General features: G+C 42.3%; 2 protein-coding genes across 2 annotated transcripts in view; both read left to right on the forward strand.

Annotated features, from left to right (window-relative positions):
* The window catches only part of LOC131343268 (trichohyalin-like), a 103,403-nt gene that overhangs the window by 71,772 nt on the left and 8,214 nt on the right, over positions 1-23,417 (forward strand). Inside the window, exons 5-11 of the mRNA XM_058374820.1 lie at positions 10,877-10,983; positions 14,183-14,353; positions 14,598-14,768; positions 15,010-15,204; positions 21,492-21,716; positions 22,477-22,701; positions 22,862-23,080. Of these exons, the coding sequence (XP_058230803.1) occupies positions 10,877-10,983; positions 14,183-14,353; positions 14,598-14,768; positions 15,010-15,204; positions 21,492-21,716; positions 22,477-22,701; positions 22,862-23,080 (1,313 nt within the window). The remainder of the gene's footprint in view (positions 1-10,876; positions 10,984-14,182; positions 14,354-14,597; positions 14,769-15,009; positions 15,205-21,491; positions 21,717-22,476; positions 22,702-22,861; positions 23,081-23,417) is intronic.
* Positions 1,929-10,791, forward strand: LOC131343376 (uncharacterized). The gene is made up of 5 exons (XM_058375019.1): positions 1,929-2,019; positions 2,582-2,644; positions 8,425-8,727; positions 9,756-10,040; positions 10,318-10,791. Exons 1-5 carry the CDS (start codon positions 1,968-1,970, stop codon positions 10,323-10,325), a joined length of 711 nt encoding a protein of 236 aa, XP_058231002.1. The 5' UTR covers positions 1,929-1,967; the 3' UTR covers positions 10,326-10,791.

The raw sequence follows: 23,417 nt of genomic DNA on the forward strand, positions 1-23,417 counted from the left end.
TTTCGGTGGTGCACAGATGTCAGCATGAGAACCCTGACTGTTCTGCGGCTATGTGGCCCTCTACGCAACAAACTGTGATGTACTGTGTATTCTGACACCTTTCTATCAGAACTAGCATTAACGTCTTCAGCAATCTGAGCAACAGTAAGTTGTCGCTGGTTCACCACTGTCCTTTCCTTGGACCACTTTTGATAGATACTGACCACTGCATATCACGAACACCCTACAAGAGCTGCAATTTTGAAGATGATCTGACCCAGTGGTCTAGCTAGAAAAATTTGGCCCATCATCAAACTTGCTCAAATCCTTATGTTTGCCCATTTTTCCTGCTTCTAACACATCAACTTTGAGGAGGATATCATCAGTCTTATTCACTTCACTTGACAGTGGTCATAATGTTGTGGCTGATTGATGTATTGCCATTTCTGTTGGGGAGTTTGGGTTTTCTCTCTGGTTTTTCTTGGTAAGGGAAGTTTGAGAGGTCATTGTCTTTCTGTTTGTTTCTCTTTTTGTATAGGTTAGTTAGTCCCTAACCCTGAGTTTTTCTGTTTGTTATTTTGGCTAGGTCCTCCCTGACGTCTTCCCCGGTTCACTGTATTGTATATATCATGACATTATAATATATCTGCCATATTTCACTGCTGTGTTGTGTGTTGTTATTCCTACCTCTGGGGCATCATATTCATGTCTGTTCCATCTCCTATACATATATAAAACCCTGTTGCACTTCTCACGCTTTGGGTCCCAACCCTAGACTGGGTCGTAACTGTACATATGTCTATACTGCACTACTACCTTGCATTTCTGGTTAAATGCTAACTGCATTTTGTTGCCTTGTACCCATGTGCAATTACAGTAAAGTTTAATCTAATCTAATCTAATCTAATCTAATCTAATCTAATCTAATCTAATCTAATCTAATCTAATCTAATCTAATCTAATCTAATCTAATCTAATCTAAACTAATCATTTGGGACAAGCAGGTGTATGAATGTAGCTGTGTGCTCTGCCTGTGAAGGAAAAGTCAATTTTACATTTTTTAGTGCTTCCTTATCCCTTTATAGCCACAATTTGTACAGAAAAATGCTTTTTCTTTATATTTTGTATGTCTCTCTCTCTCTCTCTCTCTCTCTCTCTCTCTCTCTGGAGTGATGATATCACCGGATGTTTGGAAAAGAAAGTCAAAAGTTTAGTCAAGAGAAAAGCAGAGTGAGCTCCGGGTAAGTTGATAAACACACACACACACACACAGTCAGCTATATTTCGTTAAAAAAAATCTCTTTTATCCACTTGTACACTGTCATTTGAAAGTTTGAAAGCGATTGTATTAAAGTTGAGCATTGAGTGTTCACAGTTTAAGAATAGTCTTAAAAGAATGCAGCTGAACAGGCTTGTGTCATTATTTAGTGCATACACACCCAGACACACAAATATTTAAATGTGTAAAAAGAGAATATAATACTAGAAATTACAAGATATAAAAAAGATATAAATAAATAATAGCAACAAAGTACAAAGGTCATGCAAACAGCATTAAAAGTCTGTATATTTGGCAGATAAAGAAAACAAACAAATAAATGACAAATAAATAAATAAACAAACAACTAATAAGTAATTGAGCTAATTAAAATAAATCTAGTATAAAGACTAGAAAGACTACAGTTTAATGACAGAGATCACATTTCCAAATTTCTGTCACTGCACTAGCATTTGCCTCTTAGTTCATTTGAATGCAGAAGATATTGTTTTATCGCCTGCACATGTAAAATTTAGTCTGCAAATAAACTAACATAAAAAACGCTGAGTTATGATATTAGGACTATAAAGATATTTATGATTACAAAAACATCTGTTTAAAACCGACACACTCAATATCTTCTGAAAACCTGCTATTCCACAACATGCTCAAACATGTTGATGCTGTTTGTGTTCTTTGACCCATCAACTGCCAGTTGTCATACGTGATCATGTTTACAAGAATCTTTTATTTACACACTGCTCCATACAGACTGTACACTGGTCAGTACTGTTTTATATATTTATTTTATATATCTGTCCTGTAGTGTATTTACTGTAGCTGGAATCCTCTTCTGTGTGTTTTAGTAAAGTGTTTTCTCTGTTACTCCAATCCTCATTAAAGCAGAGTTTTTATTGAGTGTTAAATAAAGTTCCAGAGTAATTCAGTCTAATGCTGTGGAAGAAATGCTGGAGATGTTCTACTGACGTTCCTCTCGGCTTCTTTTCTTTAAAACAGCTGAAGCAGGAGAAAGTGTCATGTAGAAATGATTTCTGTCTGCAGTTTGAGGAACTCAGCTGCTGAATTTTCAGCACAGTTATCAGAAGCTGGAGCTGATGATTAAACCCTGAAGCTTTTCTTTCAGTTTTTAAAGCATGTGTGTGTGTGATGTTTGTTAGAAAAGTGTTTATTAGGATCAAAGCTGACTGACTGCTGAATGTGTGTAAAAGTGAGTGAATTCAGTAAATTGCAGCTTTAATGATAAAGTGTTGCTATGAGTCCATGTCTGTCTCCTGCTTTATTCTCCACCTGTGCAGTGCTGATGGTGGTGTTGTGTCTCCACAGCCATGCAGTTCTGCAGCCTTCATCACTGTGTCCTGGTCTTCCTCATCCTCACATTCACCACTGGTACGTGGCATTACACAACAACTACACAATATACACTACACACTCTAACTATACTATATACACTACACACTACACCACAACTACACAATATACACTACACACTCTAAATACACAATATACACTACACAATATACACTATGCAATGCACATCAGGCATAACATTCTGAGCAGTGAGAGGTGAAGTGAATAAGACTGATAATATCCTCATCATGGCACCTGTTAGTGGGTGGGATATATTTGTGAGCAGCAAGTGAACATTTTGTCTTCAATGTTCAATGTCAAGCAGGAAAAATTGTTAGGATTTGAGCGAGTTTGACAAAGGGCAAATTGTGATGGCTAAACCACTGGATCAGAGCATCTCCAAAACTGCAGCTCTTGTGGGGTGTTCCCGGTCTGCAGTGGTCAGTATCTTCCAAGGAAGAAAGAGTGGTGTACCAGCGACAGGGTCATGGGCAGTCAAGGCTCAATGATGCACGTGGTGAGCGAAGGCTGTGGTGAGCGAAGTGAGCGAAGGCTGCCCTGTGTGATCCGATCCAACAGATGAGCTACTGTTGCTCAAATTGCTAAAGAAGTTAATGTTGGTTCTGATAGAACGTGTCAGAATACACAGTGCAGGATAGTTTGTTGCATATGGGGCTGCATAACTGCAGACCCCTGGGCACCTCTGAAAGCACTAACAATGGGCACATGAACACCAGAACTGGACCACAGAGCAATGTAAAAAGGTGGCCTGGTCTGATGAATCACATTTTCTTTTACATCAAATGGATGACCAGGTGCATGTGTGTCTCTTACCTGTGGAACACATGGCACCAGGATGCACTATGGGAAAAAGGCGAGCCAGTGGAGGCAGTGTCATGCTTTGGCTAGTGTTCTGCTGGGAAACCTTGGGTGCTGTGGATGTTACTTTGACACATTCCACATACCTAAGCATTTCAGCAGACCATGTACACCCATTCATCAAAATGGTATTGGCTGTGGCCTCTTTCAGCAGGATAATGCGCCGTGCCACAAAGCAAAAATGGTTCAGGAATGGTTTGATGAGCACAACAACCAGTTTGAGGTGTTGACTTGGCCTCCAAATTTCCCAGATCTCAGTCCAATCCAGCACCTGTAGGATGTGCTGGACAAATCATTTTGATCAATGGATGCCCTACCTTGCAACTTACAGGACTTCAAGTATCTGTTGGTGCCAGATACCACAGCACGACATCAGGGATCTAGTGGAGTCCATGCCTCGATGGGTCAGGGCTGACAGCAAAAGGAGGACCAACACAATATCACAATATTAGGCAGGTGGTCATAATGTTATGCCTGATTGGTGTATAATACAATACACAATCTAACTACCCAGTAAAGACTACTGTATCATGCTGAGCAGGGACAGAGAACAACGCACACAGAGCCAGGGAGCATGTTAACACCAAACTTTTAATTATTATGTCAAACTTAAGGCAGGGGAAGAAAAGAAACTTAAGTGAGCAGAAAGAGAGAATGAAAAAATAGCAAAAAAAAAGTCAACTAAGCCAGATCTTCTTTGAAGAAGCATAGGATAGGCAGCCGAGGTCCTCTCTGGGGCTGGGGCAGAGGCCAAAAAGGGCTGGAGGCAGCAGCAGGGTCCTGACAAAGGCTGAAGATGGCAGGAGACAGCTGGCACAGATCCAGGAGCGAGGCAGAGCTTCAGCGGTTCCACAGTGGCCTGGCTTTAGTCTGAGCTGCCTGTAAACAAAGCATAGGGTGCTTCAATGGGGTGAACCCTGTTGAGGCCTGAGGGGTCTCTCAAATGGTGTAGAGTACATAGGGAAGGAGGAGGTCCCAGTTCCTACCCTCCTCCTGTACCACCCGGCATAGCATTCTCTTAAAGGGTTTGGTTGAACCGTTCTACCAGCGTATCAGTCTGTGGGTGGTACACAGACGTCCACAGACGTCCTGTAAAAGCCGGCACAGATCCGCCATTAGTCATGAGGTAAAAGGTGTACCTTGATTGGTGAGGATGCCCTTGGGGATTTTCACATGGCTAAAGAGCGCAAGGAGCTCTCTGGCAATGTTACAGGAGGTGGCCCTCCAAAGTGGGACAGGCTTTTCTCTACCATAAGCCATCTCCAAAGGCATTTCAGAAAATTTGGCAGTACATCCAACTGGCCTCACAACTGCAGACCACGTTTAACCACACCAGCCCAGGACCTCCACATCCAGCATCTTTACCTCCAAGATTGTCTGAGACCAGCCACCTAAACAGCTGCTGCAACAATCAGTTTGCATAACCAAAGAATTTCTGCACAAACTGTCAGAAACCATCTCAGGGAAGCTCATCTGCATGCTCGTCGTCCTCATCGGGGTCTCGACCTGACTGCAATTCGTCATCGTACCCGACTTGAGTGGGCAAATGCTCACATTTGATGGCGTCTGGCACTTTGGAGAGGTGTTCTCTTCACGGATGAATCCCAGTTTTCACTGTACAGGGCAGATGGCAGACAGCGTGTATGGCGTCATGTGGGTGAGTGGTTTGCTGATGTCAATATTGTGGATCAAGTGGCCCATGGTGGCAGTGGGGTTATGGTATGGGCAGGCGTATGTTATGGACAACGAACACAGGTGGATTTTATTGATGGCATTTTGAATGCACAGAGATACTGAGACGAGATCCTGAGGCCCGTTGTTGTGCCATTCATCCACGACCATCACCTCATGTTGCAGCATGATAATGCACGGCCCCATGTTGCAAGGATCTGTACACAATTCCTGGAAGCTGAAAACATCCCAGTTCTTGCATGGCCAGCAAACTGGACATGTCACCCATTGAGCATGTTTGGGATGCTCTGGATCGGCGTATACGACAGCGTGTTCCAGTTCCTGCCAATATCCAGCAACTTTGCACAGCCATTGAAGAGGAGTGGACCAACATTCCACATGCCATAATCAACAACCTGATCAACTCTATGCGAAGGAGATGTGTTGCACTGTGTGAGGCAAATGGTGGTCACACCAGGTACTGACTAGTTTTTGAAACTAGTTTTGGAAACAATGTTCCTCATAGACCAAAGGTGCAACACAGAACAAAAACAGGTACAGGATGACAAGACAGTGCAGACAAACAAGACACATAATGCCGACTATGTTCAAAAGGGCAGTGTTTGACAGTGAGTGCAAAAAAGGATAGAAACAGATTTAGGGACAGTGAATATAGCAGCAGAAGTATTTTTGTTATAACAGATACAAATATTTAAAGTGACGTGTGTATTTAAATATTTAAAGTGAACAGATAACAGATACAAATATTTAAAGTGACGTGTACATGTAAACAAGATCAGTTGTGTGTGTGATTGTCAGTGTTCAGCTCAGTTCAGTTCTCTGCTGAGACACCTGATAGCCTGAGGGAAGTAGCTGTTCTGTAGTCTGGTTGTGCGGGACCTTTTTCTTACCGGATGGCAGAAGGGTGAAGAGTGTGTGTGAGGGGTGTGTAGGCATGCAGTGTGTGGAGAAAATGTTCATAACAGAGGAAGAGAGAGTCAGACCATCTTCTCAGCTGTCCTCACTATCCACTGCAGGGTCTTGCAATCCGAGAGGGTGCAATTCCCAAACCAGGCAGTGATGCAGCTGCTCAGGATGCTCTCGATGGTCCCTCTGTAGAAGGTGGTCAGGATGGGAGGTGGAAGATGAGCCTTCTTCAGACTTCAGAGGAAGTAGAGACGCTTCTGGGCTTTCTTGGTGACGGAGCTGGTGTTGAGTAAACAGGTGAGGTCCTCCACCAGGTGAACACCAAGGAATTTGGTGCTCATGTTGGACCCGTCATTGTTCAGTGGAGAATGGTCACTCTGTGCTCTCCTGAAGTCAACAACCATTGTCAGAGAAAAATAACATACCCAGCTTTGAATTATATACCTAGCTTTAAAAGTAGCTTAAGAAATAATGTACTCAATGCTCTAAGCTCTGACTTAGCAATATTCTGCCTAAAAGTAGTGTGTATCTATCAAGAATTATTTAGCCATTGATTAAGTAGTTGGCTTTGATCAATAGAAGTCTATAATAATCAGGTATAACCTTTATGAAAATCATAATCTTTATAATAATCATGCAGAATTATTAATAGTAGCATGCTAGCATAATAACCACACTGAGACTGGAAATAGAAAAGAGAAATTTATTGGAACATTAGGAGTTACAGCTCAGTCAGTCAGGCTATCCAGTGGGATCAGTGGGACCGGAGGGTCAGTTGTAGAGGACAGGATCTCAGGTTCCTGAGGAGAAGTTGGAGAGTAATCAGTGGGAGAAACTGGAGGCGAATAGATGGGAGAAGATTGGGGAATATCATGGCAACGTGCGAGGTCAGGATGATCCGAGGAAACAACTTGGGAGGTGGCGGTCAAATGATGTCGATGAGGAAGTGGCGCTTATAAGTAAGCTATTTTTTTCTAAAAACTGTTGACTTAGCCTAAAAATAAGGGGAACTGGAGAGGAGGAAAATTGACGTCATCGAGGGGAGGATGGGATTAATTTAGGGGCGGTATTGGGACAAATAAGAAAATAATGGGAACTGGTAAAACATATGTAAATTAAGGAAGGAGGGATTAAAGTAGCCATACACTGAATATAATGGGAAATTGCTGGAAATATTTAAATTAGAGAAAAGGAGGCGCCCCGGGGCACCCGGGGTATAAGTAGAGGGGAATTTTTCGGGGTTTTCAGACCAGCTGCTCTCTTCAGAAATGCATGTTGTTGACTGCATGGCTGAATAAAGAAACCTGCTTCTTCTCATCTGCTGACTGAGATCTCCTTTATTTTGCCTAAGTTTTATAGTTTGTTGAGTTCATTGGGCAAGATTATGGAAAGCTAAGAGAAATAGTCACAATCTAAAATTCCACCCTGTGATATGTCCACTCGGAGGGAGTTCCAACACCGTCTCTTTTGTTTTCTTCAGGTTCAGAGACAGGTTGTTGTCTTTACACCAGGCTGTTAGCTAGTTCATCTCCTCTCTGTATGCTGACTCGTCATTCTTGCTGATGAGACCCACCATGGCTGTGTCATCAGAGAATTTGATGATGTGGTTGGAGCTGTGCAATGCTTCGCAGTCGTGAGTCAGCAGAGTGAGAATGAGTGGAGCATTGAATGCAGCCCTGAGGAGCTCTAGTGCTCAGTGTGGTGGTGCTGGAGATACTGTTAAGGAATCCCAGGATCCAGTCGCAGAGGGAGGTGTTGTTGCCCAGTAGACTCAGCTTCTCTATCAGGTGCTGAGGAATGATCATGTTGAATGCTGAACTGATGTCTATGAACAACATTCATATATAAGTGTCTTTATTGTCCAGGTGTGTGAGGGCCAGATGGAGGATTGTGCTGATGGCATTGTGGAGCGATTTGGACAATACACAAACTGCAAGCCAAGATCTCAAAGCTTTTTCCATAGGTCATCATGCACATTGGCTGGTGCATGATTCCCATATCTCAGTAGTGTCTGGCGGTCGTATACACGAACACCATTGTATCTGGTGTCCATTTACTGTGGTAGTCACGCTATAACAGGAAAATAGCACCATTTTTGATCCGGAGTGGCCGCTGTGTGCTACTGTGCTACTTGGTCCTCTGCCTGTTGTGTCTGACAAGGTCACAATGTCCATTACATTTTAGCAACCTGCTGTTCAACATAACATGTCATACATTGTATTCCAACGAATAGAGACGCACTAGTTTGTGAACAGGAAGTTGCAGCATCTCCTTCTTCATACATACACATTACACACTATTCACTACACACTCCTTACTCCTTGCTTTATTCTCTCTTTCAGCTCCTGTATCAGCTCTTGAGGTTTGTCCTACACGAGGGAAGCTTCATCAGTCAGTGACGCTCTCATGTAAACATCAATGTTCTGGTTTATTGAAATGGAACTTACTTAGTAATCGAGATGTTGTCCTGGCTGAGTGTGATCGGACATCATGCAGGTCAAAGGAGGGATTTAACATCTCTCATGATCAGTACCTGGATGGAGATCTCTCTCTCACCATCACTGCAGCTGATTACAGTCAGAGGAACGTGTACGCATGTGAATGTAAAGACTCAGACTTCTCTTATGTTCGCCTCGTTATAGAGAGTAAGTGTCTTTATCTCTTCTCCTGCTGATAAAACCTTCACTCTGAATTATTAGGATCATAATCAGAGTGGAGTTCATCAAACAGTGAGGGTTTAATACTGAAATGACAGACATCAGGATTCAGACCTCAGACGTAACTGCAGACTTCACCTTTATTCAGAAGTTATGTGAGAGTCACACATGTGGGCGGAGTTTATCTGAAACATAGGCGTGTCTCAGTTACACTTGATTTTCATCTTGAACTCAAGCACTTTTTCAGCAGGATTAAGTCCAGCACCGCCGTCTGACAGTTTGATGGAACTACAGAATGTCCGACTGAACTGTGTGTTTTGTCTTTAAACACAATCACACACACTGTGGACAATGGAATGTCATTCAAGGACAAGCTGAAATAATTATCATTATTAATAAATGAAAAGTCTCTTATCCTTAAAAAGGGAAGACTTTGATACTAAATGTAATATTAATTTTGAAAACAGAAACCTGACACTGTATTGGATGTTATGGGCTTAAATAGTAGAAATGGGAAATATTAAAGAATACTTTACTCTGAAACACCATCTGCACCTGCATCTTCATTTAGATTCCTTCACCACTTTTTTGTCCAGTCTTGTTGCTAGCTGTGTGTGAAATCAATTGATAAATTTGTCTGTGGAGTCAGATTCCAACGAAAAGGGGCGGGACATCTATGAAATTGATTGTGATGAAATTTAAACAGGTTTATTAATTTAAATACATTTGATCAATTTTTTACATATTAAATATTATATAAACCTGAGATACTCAGAAGCAACAAATTGGAGACCCCTGAACTAGACACTACTGAAAAACTCAGAAATCTTGCAGCCTCACAGGTGTGAAGTCCACGCAGGTGATGTTCAGAATCTGAAATGGTCTTAAGGAGCTGAGGAACCCGACTCTGACCACCAGGAACTTCCCCCACATCAACACTGCACTCTGAATGGGACTGTAAGGCTTTATGTTTGTGTCTAAATCTAGCTGAAGTTCCTCCATGTTTTTCTCCTCAGCTGTGTTCTCACCAGTTCAGATGGAGTCTGGTGAAGATCTGAAGCTGCATGTGTCTGTACCAGAACCAGTGGAGGTGATTTATAAAAGCAGTGGTTCAGCTGATGAAGTGATCTGCAGGGTGAATAATCGCTCACTGCAGTGTAAAGATAAATACAGAGACAGAACATCACTCACTTACCCTGAGCTCACACTGAGACACATGGAGCCGAGGGATAGTGGACGTTACACCATCCGGGACACAAAGAATGAGGAAGACATTCAGATATACGCCGTCTCTGTGGAAGGTACGTCTCAGTGTGGTCTGTAACAAAAAGACTTTAAAAATTATCCCTTTATTTGCCACATACCACTTCATCAGTATTTATCATTAACACCTGATATTCAAAGGCATCCAGGATTTATTTGATTTTATTTTAGTTTCAGTTTGATTTTATTTTAGTTTTAGTATCTTTACTAAAACTTTAGTAATTTACAAATTGATGTGTTTTCACTTCAGTTCACTGTTTTATAAATGACAAAAATCCAGGATTCCACTAACTGCTGCCCCTCTCCATCTTATAGCTCTGTAACTAGCCGAGTCTCTGCTGTAACCGTCCTTTAGCCGCCTTGCATTCTGGGACTTTGAGTCCAGCGCTCCCTCCAGCGGCTCCACTCTGTCTACACAGACTCATTAATACGACTCTGAACATGGCTGGAAGATCAAACGTGTGTTAGAAAAGAAAGGTGTTCTAGTGACTGTATGAGAGAAGAGTGGAAGCTGAGTTTTTATTTCCATTCTTTCCACATTAAAGTCCACTGGAACTGTGCAGCAATCACATTAACAGTGTCTCCCTGTGACATCAGAGCAACAGACACGCCTGAACTTCTCAACACAACAACCAACAGCAGCAGAACTCTGAACTCTTCAATTCTAAACCCCTCACATCAAATACATGGGATTAAATACACAGTTATTCTGTGAAGGGCTTAATAAATGTACATTCTGAATGTTTATGGAGCTTCAGTTTGTGCACAGGGACGCAGTTACTCAGTTTAAGATTCGCTCTGAAACGAAGAAAACACAACAGCTTTAATAACACACATCATTCATCAACACCGTGTGTGTGTGTGTGTGTTGCAGAGCCTGGTTTTCCTGCATGGGGGATTGTATTGATAGTGCTGTGTCTGCTCAGCTGCTGTATTGGAGCGGGAATATACCTAATGCGGAGCTACCGTATGAGGAAACAGGTAAGAATAACTGTGTAAAGCACCTGTGTGTGTGTCTCCCAAATACAGGACACCAGGCAGAAATCTGGTTTAGGGCTTTTAATGAGGGAAAAGGGATCACAAAGCCTCTTGCAAAGCTCTGAGAAGAAAACAAACAGTTTCCAAAGTCTTAGTGCACACAGGGGCAATATCACTGAGTTCAGAACAGTCATCCACAGAGCAGGGGTAGCACAATGTAGCTGTGCTTAATAAACAATATTCTGCAGTCCAGGAGATACATGAGGTAGCAGAGTTTCATGAACCAAAATGTTAAATTGTTAATGAATTTAAGATATGAGGGCTCACAACCAACAATCAGGCTTGTACCAGCTTGAGGCAGGAGACTGGGAATGCCAAATAGATTCTGAAAGCCCTGGGGATCTTGAGAAGAATGGCTGTGGAATTGAGGATCTTAGAGCTGCGGAATGGCCCAACTAGGCTAAATTGGAGGACCAGGCAGAGGGGTCTTTGGCACAGAGGTTACAGAGTCCCTTCTCAAGCTCTTGGTCAAGACAATCCATCTGGCCATTGGTCTTGGGATGAAAACCAGAAGACTGTTCTCCCAGGAGCTGCCAGAATTCTTTCCAGAAATTAGAACTGAATTGGGGGTCTTGGTCCACGAAAATGTTGCAGGGCAGGCTGTGCCTTTGGGTAGCACAATGAAATGAGCCATTTTGGAAAAGTGGTCAACCACAGTAAGGATGGTGGTGTAGCCGGATGATAGGGGAAGACTTTTGCCAAAGTTGATGGAGATGTGGGGCCATGTTCTCTTGGGTACTGAGAGAGGGCAGGGAAAACCGGCAACTCTTCTGCTGGGCAAGGACAGGACAGGCCACCACGCAAGTCATCAATGACCTTCCTGACCGACAGTCACCAGAAGTGTAGACACGGGGCCAGTGTACGGGCGGTTCCAGGATTGCAGGAGTTGTAGACAACCTGGGAACGCGAGTTTCCCCTCTGGGCAGCCATCGGGAATGGGTAAGTGTTTCCTCATCAAACCTTCCTTGATCCCATACAGTTTGCCTACCAGCCTCAACTTGGAGTGGATTATGCCATCATACATCTGCTTCACTGCACCTACACCCACCTAGAGAAACCAGGGAGCTCTGTGAGATTTATGTTTTTCGACTTCTCAAGTGTTTTTAACAAAATCAGGCCCACCCTACAGGGAGAGAAGTTGAAGAACATAAATGTGCACACATCTGGTTTTATGGATTATGGACTACCTCACTGGACATCCCCAGTATGTCTGAATACAGAACCGTGTATCTAAAACCGTGATCTGCAGCACTGGTGCTCCTCAGGGAACAGTTCGGTCTCCCTTCTTCTTCACAATGTACACATCGGATTTCAGACACAACTTGGAATCCTGCCACTGTCAGAAATTCTCTGATGACTCTGTGATTGTCGGATGTATCCAGGGAGGTAACACCTTAGAATATCAGACAGCAGTGGACAACTTTGTCACCTGGTGTGAACTCAATCACCTACAGCTCAATGTTGGGAAAACAAAGGAACTGGTAGTGGACTTTAGAAAATCCAGAACCCCAGCCTCTCCTTTGTCTGTCCAACAAACTGGACTGGACACTAAACTCAACAGTGCTCTACAAGAAAGGACAGAGCAGGTTGTATTTTCTGAGGAGGCTCAGGTCCTTCCACGTCTACAACACCATACTGCGGATGTTCTATGAGTCTGTGGTGTCTAGTGTCATTTTCTATGCAGCGGTCTGTTGTGGAAGTAACATGAAGGTGGCAGTGAGCTCTGTAGTTGGCATGGAGCTGGACCCAGTTCACATTGTTGTTGAGAGAAGAATGCTGTCAAAACTCCATTCAATCCTGGACAACACTTCTCATCCCTGTGGCAATTAAACTGGATCCTAACTGATGGGAGGTTGGTTAGGAGGACAGATTTGAGGCAGTAGGTGTTGCAGAAGTATCCCTGTCTGTCATTTGGACATTGGTCCAGTCAATGTGAGGGCTATGTCTCTGCCAACAGGGAAAGCCAAAAATAACAAGCACTTGGGGCAAGGGTATAACATGGAAATATAGCCACTCTTAATGATGCTTAGATGTGGTTACCAGCAGAGGTTTAGTCCTGTATCATGCGAGGACATGGCCATTTAGGGCTTGAATTTGGAGAGGGGCCGGTAGAGGCTCAGTCTCCAACCTCCATGCCAGAACCTGATCCATGAATTCAGAATCTATCAAAACAGCCAGATAAACAGTGATGCAGATTCTTAACAGTGGTTTAGAGGAGACTGGGAAAAGTGCACTTAGAGGATCAGGGCACCTGCTGGGTCCATGTCTGGCCAGATAGTGCTGAAACAAATGAGAAGAATGGAACCCAAATGCAGGACACTAGGCAGAAATCTGGTTTAGGGATTTTCATGAGGTAAAAGGGAACACACAGTTTATTGCAAAGCTCTGAGGTCAATACAAAAAGTTTCCAAAGTCATCCAGAACAGTCATCCAGAGTTTAATAAACAATAATTCACAGTGCAGGAGGTAACACAAGGTAGCAGAGTTTATGACTGCAGGAGCTGGAGTTATTTGTACTTCCTGTATAGAAGGGAAAACACACACTGATGTTTCCAGACACGTTCTCACACACACAGTCTGTAAAACATTACTGATGTTACTGACGGATTCGGAGTAAAATCCTAGAGACGCTCCGGAATAATGACATCACACACTTCTCAGGGGGATTAGTGGTTTATAAGAGGAGATGGGAAGCAGAATGTGACTCATTAAATTTAAACTACGGATGACTCGTTAGATTTTAGAAACTTTTTATCAGCAGCAAATCATCTTACATCATCATACAGAGATTTTCCTCTTTACACTTTATTCTATTCATCAAATTCATCTGTAGTTTTATTTAAGCATCTGTGAACTGTGGAAGTCCTGTTTCATTCAGTTCACTGCTGAGTTTGGGAAGGGAATAAAAATGTTGTTCTAAAAAAGTAAAAAACTTTTAAAAATACACAAAACGGTAATAGCGCTCTGTCCTGTGGAGACTAAGGAAGGAATCACTAGGACAGACAGGCAGTCAGATACGCACGCGCACACACACACACACACACACACACACACACACACAAACTGTTTACAAAAATGTTATACATAAGATAATGATGTACAAGTCACTAAATATTTGTGTGTGTGTGTTTGTATGTAACAGTTGAAGAGGCGACAGCAGCTAGTGGAACAGCTTGTACAGCAGGCTGAAGGAGGGACAGAGGAGAACATCAGAGAAGCAGAGAAGTCACTCGATTTGCTGAAGCAGCAGTACTTCAACACTGGATATTCAGCCGAGGTCTTTGTGTTCTGCATGGAAAAGAGGAAACAGCTGGTATGATTCTTATTTGTACACACACACACACACACACACACACACACACAGTAGTTTTATTTAAACATTTGTGAACTGTGTAAGTCGTATTTGATTCAGTTTAGTTTTGTTTAGAATAAAACATACGCATACACAAATTGTTTAGAAAAATGTTGATTAAATAGATATTGTCTAAATCACAAAATCACTAAGTAGTGTAGTGTGGTCTGTTGTGTGTGTGTGTGTGTGTGTGTGTGTGAGACAGCTGGAGTGGCGAATGCCACAACTGGATCAGCTTGTACAGCAGGCTGAAGAAGGGACCGAGGAGAAGATCAGAGAAGTGGAGGAGTCACTCAATCACCTGGAGCAGCAGTACAACAACACTGAATATTCATACAAGGTCAAATTCTACTGCAGCAAAAACAGGAAACAACTGGTATGTTTCTTACTTGTCCTCTCACACACACAGTAACAAACCTGAGTCCAAAGCAGTAGTAACCTGCCCTTTCTATCAGCTGTGTGTGAGTGTGACAGCATTAACTGGCCACAGAGAGTCACTAAAGATCAGGGTCTAGAGTGTGTGAGACTAATACTGAGAGTGAGTGTGTGTGTGTGTGTGCATGTGTGTGTGTGTGTGTGTGCATGTGTGTGTGTGTGTGTGTGTGTGTGTGTGACAGATGGACAGGCGATTGCAATGTGTGGAACAGCTTGTACAGCAGGCTGAAGGAGGGACAGAGCAAAATTTCAGAGAAGTGGAGAAGGAGATCAATCAGCTGGAGCAGCAGTACATCAACACTGAAAATTATGAAAATGTCGAATTGTTCTGCAAGGAAAAGAAGAAACAGCTGCAGCAGTATAAAAAGAGAGGAGAGGTAAGTTTCCTGTTTATTCACACACACACACACACTATTCTATTCATCTGTAGTTTTATTTAAACATCTCAGAACTGTGTAAGTCCTATTTCATTCAGTTCACTGCTGAGTTTGGAAAGGCTCCATCCTGTGGAGACTAAGGAGGGAATCACTAGGACAGACAGTTAGAGGGGCAACCTACTCAAACAGATAACACAGGGTTAGCAGGTGTGTGGCTCACCTTCAGAGGAGGTTTACCACCCAGGTGGTAGTTGAATGAGGAGTGTTTTTCTGCTGCCTCTTCAGCACTGGAAAATAATATACATCCATATAAACACCTCTCCTGTAAAATGAGGAAAATAAGAGAAAAAGAAGTAATGTAACAAGAAAAAAAAAGAGAGAGGTAGATAGGAGAAACACACACAAAACATAAGCCACCCAAAGCAAAACAGTTGCACACACATTCATTATATTAATAGAGCAGATGGAAATCTGTAGAATATAGCAATCATTAATAATAATAATAATAATAATAATAATAATAATAATAATAATAATAGTGAAGAAGCAGTGAAATCACACTGCACATGTGCGTACACACCAATTGAGAAACAATCACCAACATGGACCTATAAGTGACACTGAAGATTGTCGGAACTCAGAACTCCCTCCGAGTGGACATATCACAGGGTGGAATTTTAGATTGTGACTATTTCTCTTAGCTTTCCATAATCTTGCCCAATGAACTCAACAAACTATAAAACTTAACCAAAATAAAGGAGATCTCAGTCAGCAGATGAGAAGAAGCAGGTTTCTTTATTCAGCCATGCAGTCAACAACATGCATTTCTGAAGAGAGCAGCTGGTCTGAAAACCCCGAAAAATTCCCCTCTACTTTTACCCCAGGTGCCCCGGGGCGCCTCCTTTTCTCTAATTTAAATATTTCCAGCAATTTCCCATTATATTCAGTGTATGGCTACTTTAATCTCTCCTTCCTTAATTTACATATGTTTTACCAGTTCCCATTATTTTCGTATTTGTCCTGATACCGCCCCTAAATTAATCCCATCCTCCCCTCGATGACGTCAGTTTTCCTCCTCTCCAGTTCCCCTTATTTTTAGGCTAACTCAACAGTTTTTAGAAAAAAATAGCACTTACTTATAAGCGCCACTTCCTCATCGACATCATTTGACTGCCACCTCCCAAGTTGTTTCCTCGGATCATCCTGACCTCGCATGTCGCCCTCCACAACAATGTGTAAGTACCCTGCTCTCTTCCTCTATGTCATTATGACTTTTCTCTACCTGCTTGATCTAAGTTTTATTATTATTATTATTTTTAAATAAGTCTTGCCATTATGCTGCCTCATATCCTTCCCTCTTTTCATCACTGTTGGTTACTGGTATTCCAATGCTATTGTCTCCCCTAGCCGCCTACCACTGTCATGTCACAGTAACCTGGCCTACTCCCCACACTGTTTTCCTCTTGCCTTAGTGCATGCTCTCTCTTGTTGATTACATAGTCACGCAATATGCACTTCACTCATCTCTTCCCATTTCCCATTCTTCCTTCTAGCTCAGTCAGCCCGCTGCGCTATCTTCCGGAGAAGTCCCGGGGGTGCTCTGCGACGCTATTGCCAGTATCAGCTGTCCTGCCTGGCCATTGAACTTACTGGTTTCCTGGAACACCTATCTGAATCCTCTATTCCTGAGTCTCCTTACCTCGCTCACCACATCGTGAGAGATACTGTCTGTCTTGATCAGATCACCCAATTTCACCCCACAACCTGTGATCAGTCTACTCAGACCTTCTACTGGCATTGGACACGCACCACCTCTCAAGGCGTCCAGACTGAGGATGTCCCTGTTGAGATCTCCTCTGATGATTCTTCCTCTGACTCTTCTTCACCTCCTAGTTCCCCTGACGTTTCCCAACGTTCTCCTGGATTTGCGCCTTTGCCTTACAGTATTCATGATATTCCCCAATCTTCTCCCATCTATTCGCCTCCAGTTTCTCCCACTGATTACTCTCCAACTTCTCCTCAGGAACCTGAGATCCTGTCCTCTACAACTGACCCTCCGGTCCCACTGATCCCACTGGATAGGCTGACTGACTGAGCTGTAACTCCTAATGTTCCAATAAATTTCTCTTTTCTATTTCCAGTCTCAGTGTGGTTATTACGCTAACACGCTACTATTAATAATTCTGCATGATTATTATAAAGATTATGATTATCATAAAGGTTATACCTGATTATTATAGACTTGTATTGATCAAAGCCAACTACTTAATCAATGGCTAAATAATTCTTGATAGATACACACTACTTTTAGGCAGAATATTGCTAAGTCAGAGCTTAGAGCATTGAGTACATTATTTTTTAAGCTACTTTTAAAATTCAAAGCTGGGTATGTTATTTTTCTCTGACAAGATATTTATAATAACGTCTGTATAGTGGTACCTCGGTGTTCGACCTTAATTCGTTGCAAACGTCTAGTCGAATACTGATTTGGTCAAAAACAGTATTATTTTTCTCCATAGGAAATAATGTAAAACGAATTAATGTTTCAAATTAAACTTTTCTCTTGGCAACACTGATGCCTGATTTCCCCTTTTTCGGAGACATGGCTACTGAAATTATACCATAGAAGATAGCGTGTTATAATACAAGCGTTATAATACAAGCACTCATAGATGATACTTTCAGAACAGATGACCCACATAACTGCTTCATCTCTATTGTCTACACCAGGGTACGCTGCATGGAATGTGTGTGCGTCATGGGCGTCACTAGGACCTTTTTTGGGGGGGGGGGGGCTAACATTTCTACTGTGCACAAATTGGTGATCTCCTCAGTCCCTTTTAAATTTCATATGAAAACAGCGGCAGACTTCGGCTCCTCTCCGTCTTTCAGTGCGTTCTTCAAACTGCAGGGGTGTGTGTGTGTGTGTGTGAGTGTGTGTGTGTGTGTGTGTGTGTGATCAGGAAGACTCGCATTTGGTTTGTTCAGTACTCAAATGTTATACACATTGAAATAAGTTTACCATCCTACCCTGTTAGACAAACCTTTATTTTATTTTATTTATTTAGTTATTTTTTACTATTATACCCTCATTGGGGTCTGAGCCCCCCTTAAATGAAAATCCTAGAATTGCCCCTGGTGTGCAGTCACAATAGTAATTTTCAGATCAGGTCAAACACAGAAAAATATTTTCGAAAACTGAAAATTTGTGTAGAAAATACAGTTCACATTAACATTCATTCGAACTTTGTTTGAAATGTTGATATCTGTTACAATCCTGTATGAAAGTAGAACCGGCATTCTTGACAGTCGAGTCGTACACCGAAAAAATTTTGGTACACCGAGATCAAATTTACTCAAAAATTTTAATAGAATATTGAACATTCGAACACAGGGCTGGTCGAGGACTGAGGTACCACTGTATTTGAAACACGACAGAACCTTAAACACCACAATCATTATAAACCATGACACAGTGACTATGGTGTGTTGCTAAAGGGTTAATTCACCATACTGACATGTCTGTGATCAGCTCTTCACCAATCATTAGATTCAGTCTGATGAGATACGAAGGAACAGATATATTCTTTAGCTGAGTTCGGTGAGTTAAACTGTGTCACCACACCTTGCCCTAATCTACAAATATGAACTAGAAAAGAGGAACCTATGTGGAAGTCTTCCCCCTCGGGTTGGCCCCCTAGTCTGTCCCTTTTGGTGGTGGAACTACGTTGCAATGTGAGACATGAGTCCACATCTTTTCTCCATGGCACAATACCACTGCATCTGTAACTATGTTCGTACGTTGGCACTTCTGAGGTCAATGACCTCAGGGTTAGACTTATACACAGAGGCTGCCACAATTTTTGGTTTCATCTGAGTCTCTATCCCAGGTAGCCAGTCTTTCTAAGTTATTCCATAGGCTTCTATTAGACCATGTGAGGTTAGGGTTAGTTTGAGGCACGGAATGACGTGACATCGAGAAAGACCACCCCTCCTCCAGAGGAAAACTCTACACAGCTGGACCAGACAACATTGGCAGAGTGCTCAGGGAATGTGCAGAACAGTTAGTGGATGTTTTTACTGACATTTTCAACATCTCCCTGAGCAGCGTTGTTGTCCCAACATGCCTAAAGACCACCACCATCATCCCCATGCCGAAGAAGTCTCCAGTGTCCTGTCCCAACGACTACTATCCCATTGCACTTACACCCATCATCATGAAGTGCTTCAAGAGGCTCATCATGAGGCATGTCATGAACCTGCTGCCACCATCACTAGACCTCATGCAGTTTGCATATCATCCAAATGGCTCCACAAATGATACCATCAACACAACCCTCCATCTGGCCCTCACACACCTGGACAATAAAGATATTTATGTACGAATGCTGTTCATAACCTTCAGTTCAGCATTCAACACAATTATTCCTCAGCACCTGATCGAGAATCTGAGTCTGCTGGGCCTGAACACCTCACTCTGCAACTAGATCTTGGACTTCCTGACTGGGAGACCTCAGTCAGTCCGGATTGGGAACAGCATCTCCAGCACTATCAAACTGAGCACTGGAGCTCCTCAGGGCTGCGTGCTCAGACCACTGCTGTTCAGTCTGCTGACTCATGACTCTGCAGCAATGCACAGCTCCAACCATATCATCAAGTTCACCAATGACATGACCATGGTGGGTCTCATCAGCAACAATGATGAGTCAGTAAACAGAGAGGTGCAGCAGCTAACAGCCTAGTGTAAAGCCAATAACCTGTCTTTGAACGTGGAGAAAATGAAATAGATAGTTGTTGACTTCAGGAGAGCAATTCTCCACTGAACACTGACAGGTCCAACATGGAGATCATCAAGAGCACCAAATTCCTTGGCGGAGGACCTCACCTGGTCACTCAACACTAGCTCCATCACCAAAAAAATAAACAGCAGCACCTCTACTTCCTTTGAAGACTGAGGAAGGCTCATCTTCCACCTCCCATCCTGACCACCTTCTACAGAGGGACCATCAAGAGCATCCTGAGCAGCTGCCTCACTGCCTGGTTTGGGAATTGCACCGTATTGGATCACAAGACCCTTCAACGGATAGTGAGGACAGCTGACCATTGGAGTCTCCCCTCAATTATGGACATTTACTCCACACGCTGCATCTGCAAAGCAAACAGCATTGTGGATGACCCCAAACACCCCTCACACACACTCTTACACACCCCACACACCCCTCACACACACTCTTCACCCTTCTGCCATCTGGAAAGAGGTACCAAAGCATTCAGGCCCGTACAGCCAGACTGCTGAATAGCTACTTCCTTTAGGCAATCAGGTGTCTCAACGGAGAACTGAACTAGTTTACATGCACAGGTCACCTGAAATATTTTGAACTACTATTTAACTATTATAACTAAAAAATTCTAAAATTCTTCCCTGACAAAGTAGAAGATAAACTGTTTGTTAATGCGCAACTGTGGTTAACCTTCTCTGCTGAAACAGAGAATAAACCACAATCTTCCGTGCCAAAACAGAGGATAAACCATTTCTTTCCTACTGAAGCAGAGGATCAACTATTTGTTAACACACAACTGTTGTTAACCTTCCCTGGTGAAGCAAAGGATAAACCAAATTCTTCTCTGACAATGCAGGGGATAACCAATATTGTTAACAAATGATACAACTGGTGTTAACCTTCACTGCTAAAGCAGAGGATGACCTGTTTGTTAAAACACCCTCCAGCTGTGTTTAACACTCCTAGCAAAGCAGAGTATAACTTAAATACTGATCTGTAGTGGTTCGTTGATAGAGTGACAATCACCAAATCATAGCTAAGCTGAAGAAATTCAGTCTGGACTGGTTTTAAATGATAAGCTCTATCCGGGTCACGGCACCATCTGTTGTGAATTCAGGGGACTCGGAATTAGCGTTCAGCAGGAATGTTTAATTGGAGATCAGAACGCACTGTGGTGGTACTGTACTCATCGAGTCCAGTGAATACAGTCCATACTTGCAGTTTTAAAGACCTTGAGTGGGCAGGCCTTGAAGGTGTGACAATATAAAAGCCTAGAGATGATACTCTTCAACAAAGAATTGAAACACAGTTCCTGATTACCATCTGCTTTGATCACCATTTGGTGGTATGAGCTGGGATATGTAAATAATTACTCAAAGAGCAATGTATGTTAGAATATATTTTAGAGTAACCTCAAAATATGTTTTCCTACAAAGTGTTCAGAGAAATTATAATGACTAAATCACTCTGTGTGTGTGTGTGTGTGTGTGTGTGTGTGTGTGACAGTTAAACAGGCAACTGCTACATGTGGTACAGCTTGTACAGCAGACAAAAGAAGAGAAAAAGGACACCAGTAATGTGGAAAAGGAGCTCAAACAGCTGAAGGAGCATTACAAGGACACTGAACATTCAGACAAGGTCTCATTGTTCTGCAGTGACAAAATATCAGAGCTGAACTGGTACAGACTACAGCATGACAAACAACCAATGACTGAGAAAAGGAGAAGAATGGTATGCTTCCTGTTTGCTGTTTGCTCACACACACACACACACACACACACACACACACACACACACACACACACACACACACACAGTAAGACAGTAGGATTGTGATGATGATGTTTCTAACAGTGTGTTATCTTGTTAGAGATTTTCCTCTTTACACTTTATTCTGTTCATCAAATTCATCTGTAGTTTTATTTAAACATCTGTGAACTGTGGAAGTCCTGTTTCATTCAGTTCACTGCTGAGTTTGGGAAGGGAATGAAAATGGTTTTCTAAACAACAGATAAATATTTAAAAATATACAAAACTGTAATGGAGTTCCGTCCTGTGGAGTTTAATTTTAACACACACATTATACAACACACATGCTCACGCACACAAGCTGCCTTCACCTTTGCCCAAACCCTTCCAAGACACCGAATCAGCACACAGATTGTTTTCCTTAACAAACCCAATGGACTGGACACTCTGGACACTTGGGTCTCTAAACATCTTTTGTTGGTGTTCCAGTTCGACTGGAAAACTGTGCACAGGAAGTCTGATGTAGAATTCTTCATTGTAAAGAAAATGTGATGAAATCTACCTGGACAGGTAGCAGTGCACTGGGACACCTTGCCCAAGACCAACCTCTGTGTGGAGAAACCTGGACATTTCTCACACTCAGATCCCCGTTTCACTCAGTTTCAGCTCCATTTGTCTTTTATTAACTGACACACTGAACATTGATCACTAAAGTGTGTGTGTGTGTGTGTGTGTGTAACAGTTGAACAGTCGATTGCTCCATGTGCACAAGCTCATACAGCAGGCTAAAGAAGGGAAAAAGGACAGCAGTTATGTAGAGAATGAGATCGATCAGCTGGAGCAGCAGTACTGGATCACTGCGTATTCAGAACAGGTCACAGTGCTCTGTGAGATAAAGAGAAAACAGCTGAAGGCAAACGAACCACAGCATGGTAATGATGAATGTCCAGTTCCTATGAACGAAGAGGTATGTTTCTTATTTGTTCTCTCACTCACACACACACAGTAACAAATTTGTATTTATGTGTTTATTAACTGCCAAATGTTGAAAAATGTGCGATAAATGATAATGTCTAAGTCACTAAAAATAGTGCGTGTGTGTGTGTGCGTGTGTGTGTGCACACCAGTTGTACAGGCAAATGAAACAGCTTGTACAGCAGGTTAAAGGAGGGACAGTGAAGAAGATCAGTGAAGTGGAGGAGGAGATCAATCAGCTGGAGCTGCAGCACATGACCAGTGAAGATTTCTCAGTGGTCTCATGGTTCTGCATGGTAATGAGAGCAGAGCTGTTCTGGTACAGACTACTGAATAGTGACAAAGAACAGCTAATGACTGAGAAAATAGAGGTAAACACACACACACACATTTATTTTAGTTAGATTAGTCATCTAATCATCTAACATCTAATTAGATCATTTAGGTTATTTATGTATCTGATCAAAGTAAAGTTAGTCAGATTGTTTGACTTTAACTGACTTGACTATCTGAACTAAACTAATTTTAAATACCTGAATAAAGTAAATAACCTGACTAACAGAACTAACCTAAAACACCTGACTTACTTACCTAACTGACCAAAATAACCTTACTGAGCTAACTGACCTAAAAAACCTTCAACTACAAAACCAGACTAACCTGAACCATCTGATTAAACCAATCTAATCTAAACAACCCACATAACTA

Source organism: Hemibagrus wyckioides, linkage group LG22 (assembly GCF_019097595.1).
Source record: "Hemibagrus wyckioides isolate EC202008001 linkage group LG22, SWU_Hwy_1.0, whole genome shotgun sequence".
Lineage (NCBI taxonomy): Eukaryota > Metazoa > Chordata > Actinopteri > Siluriformes > Bagridae > Hemibagrus > Hemibagrus wyckioides.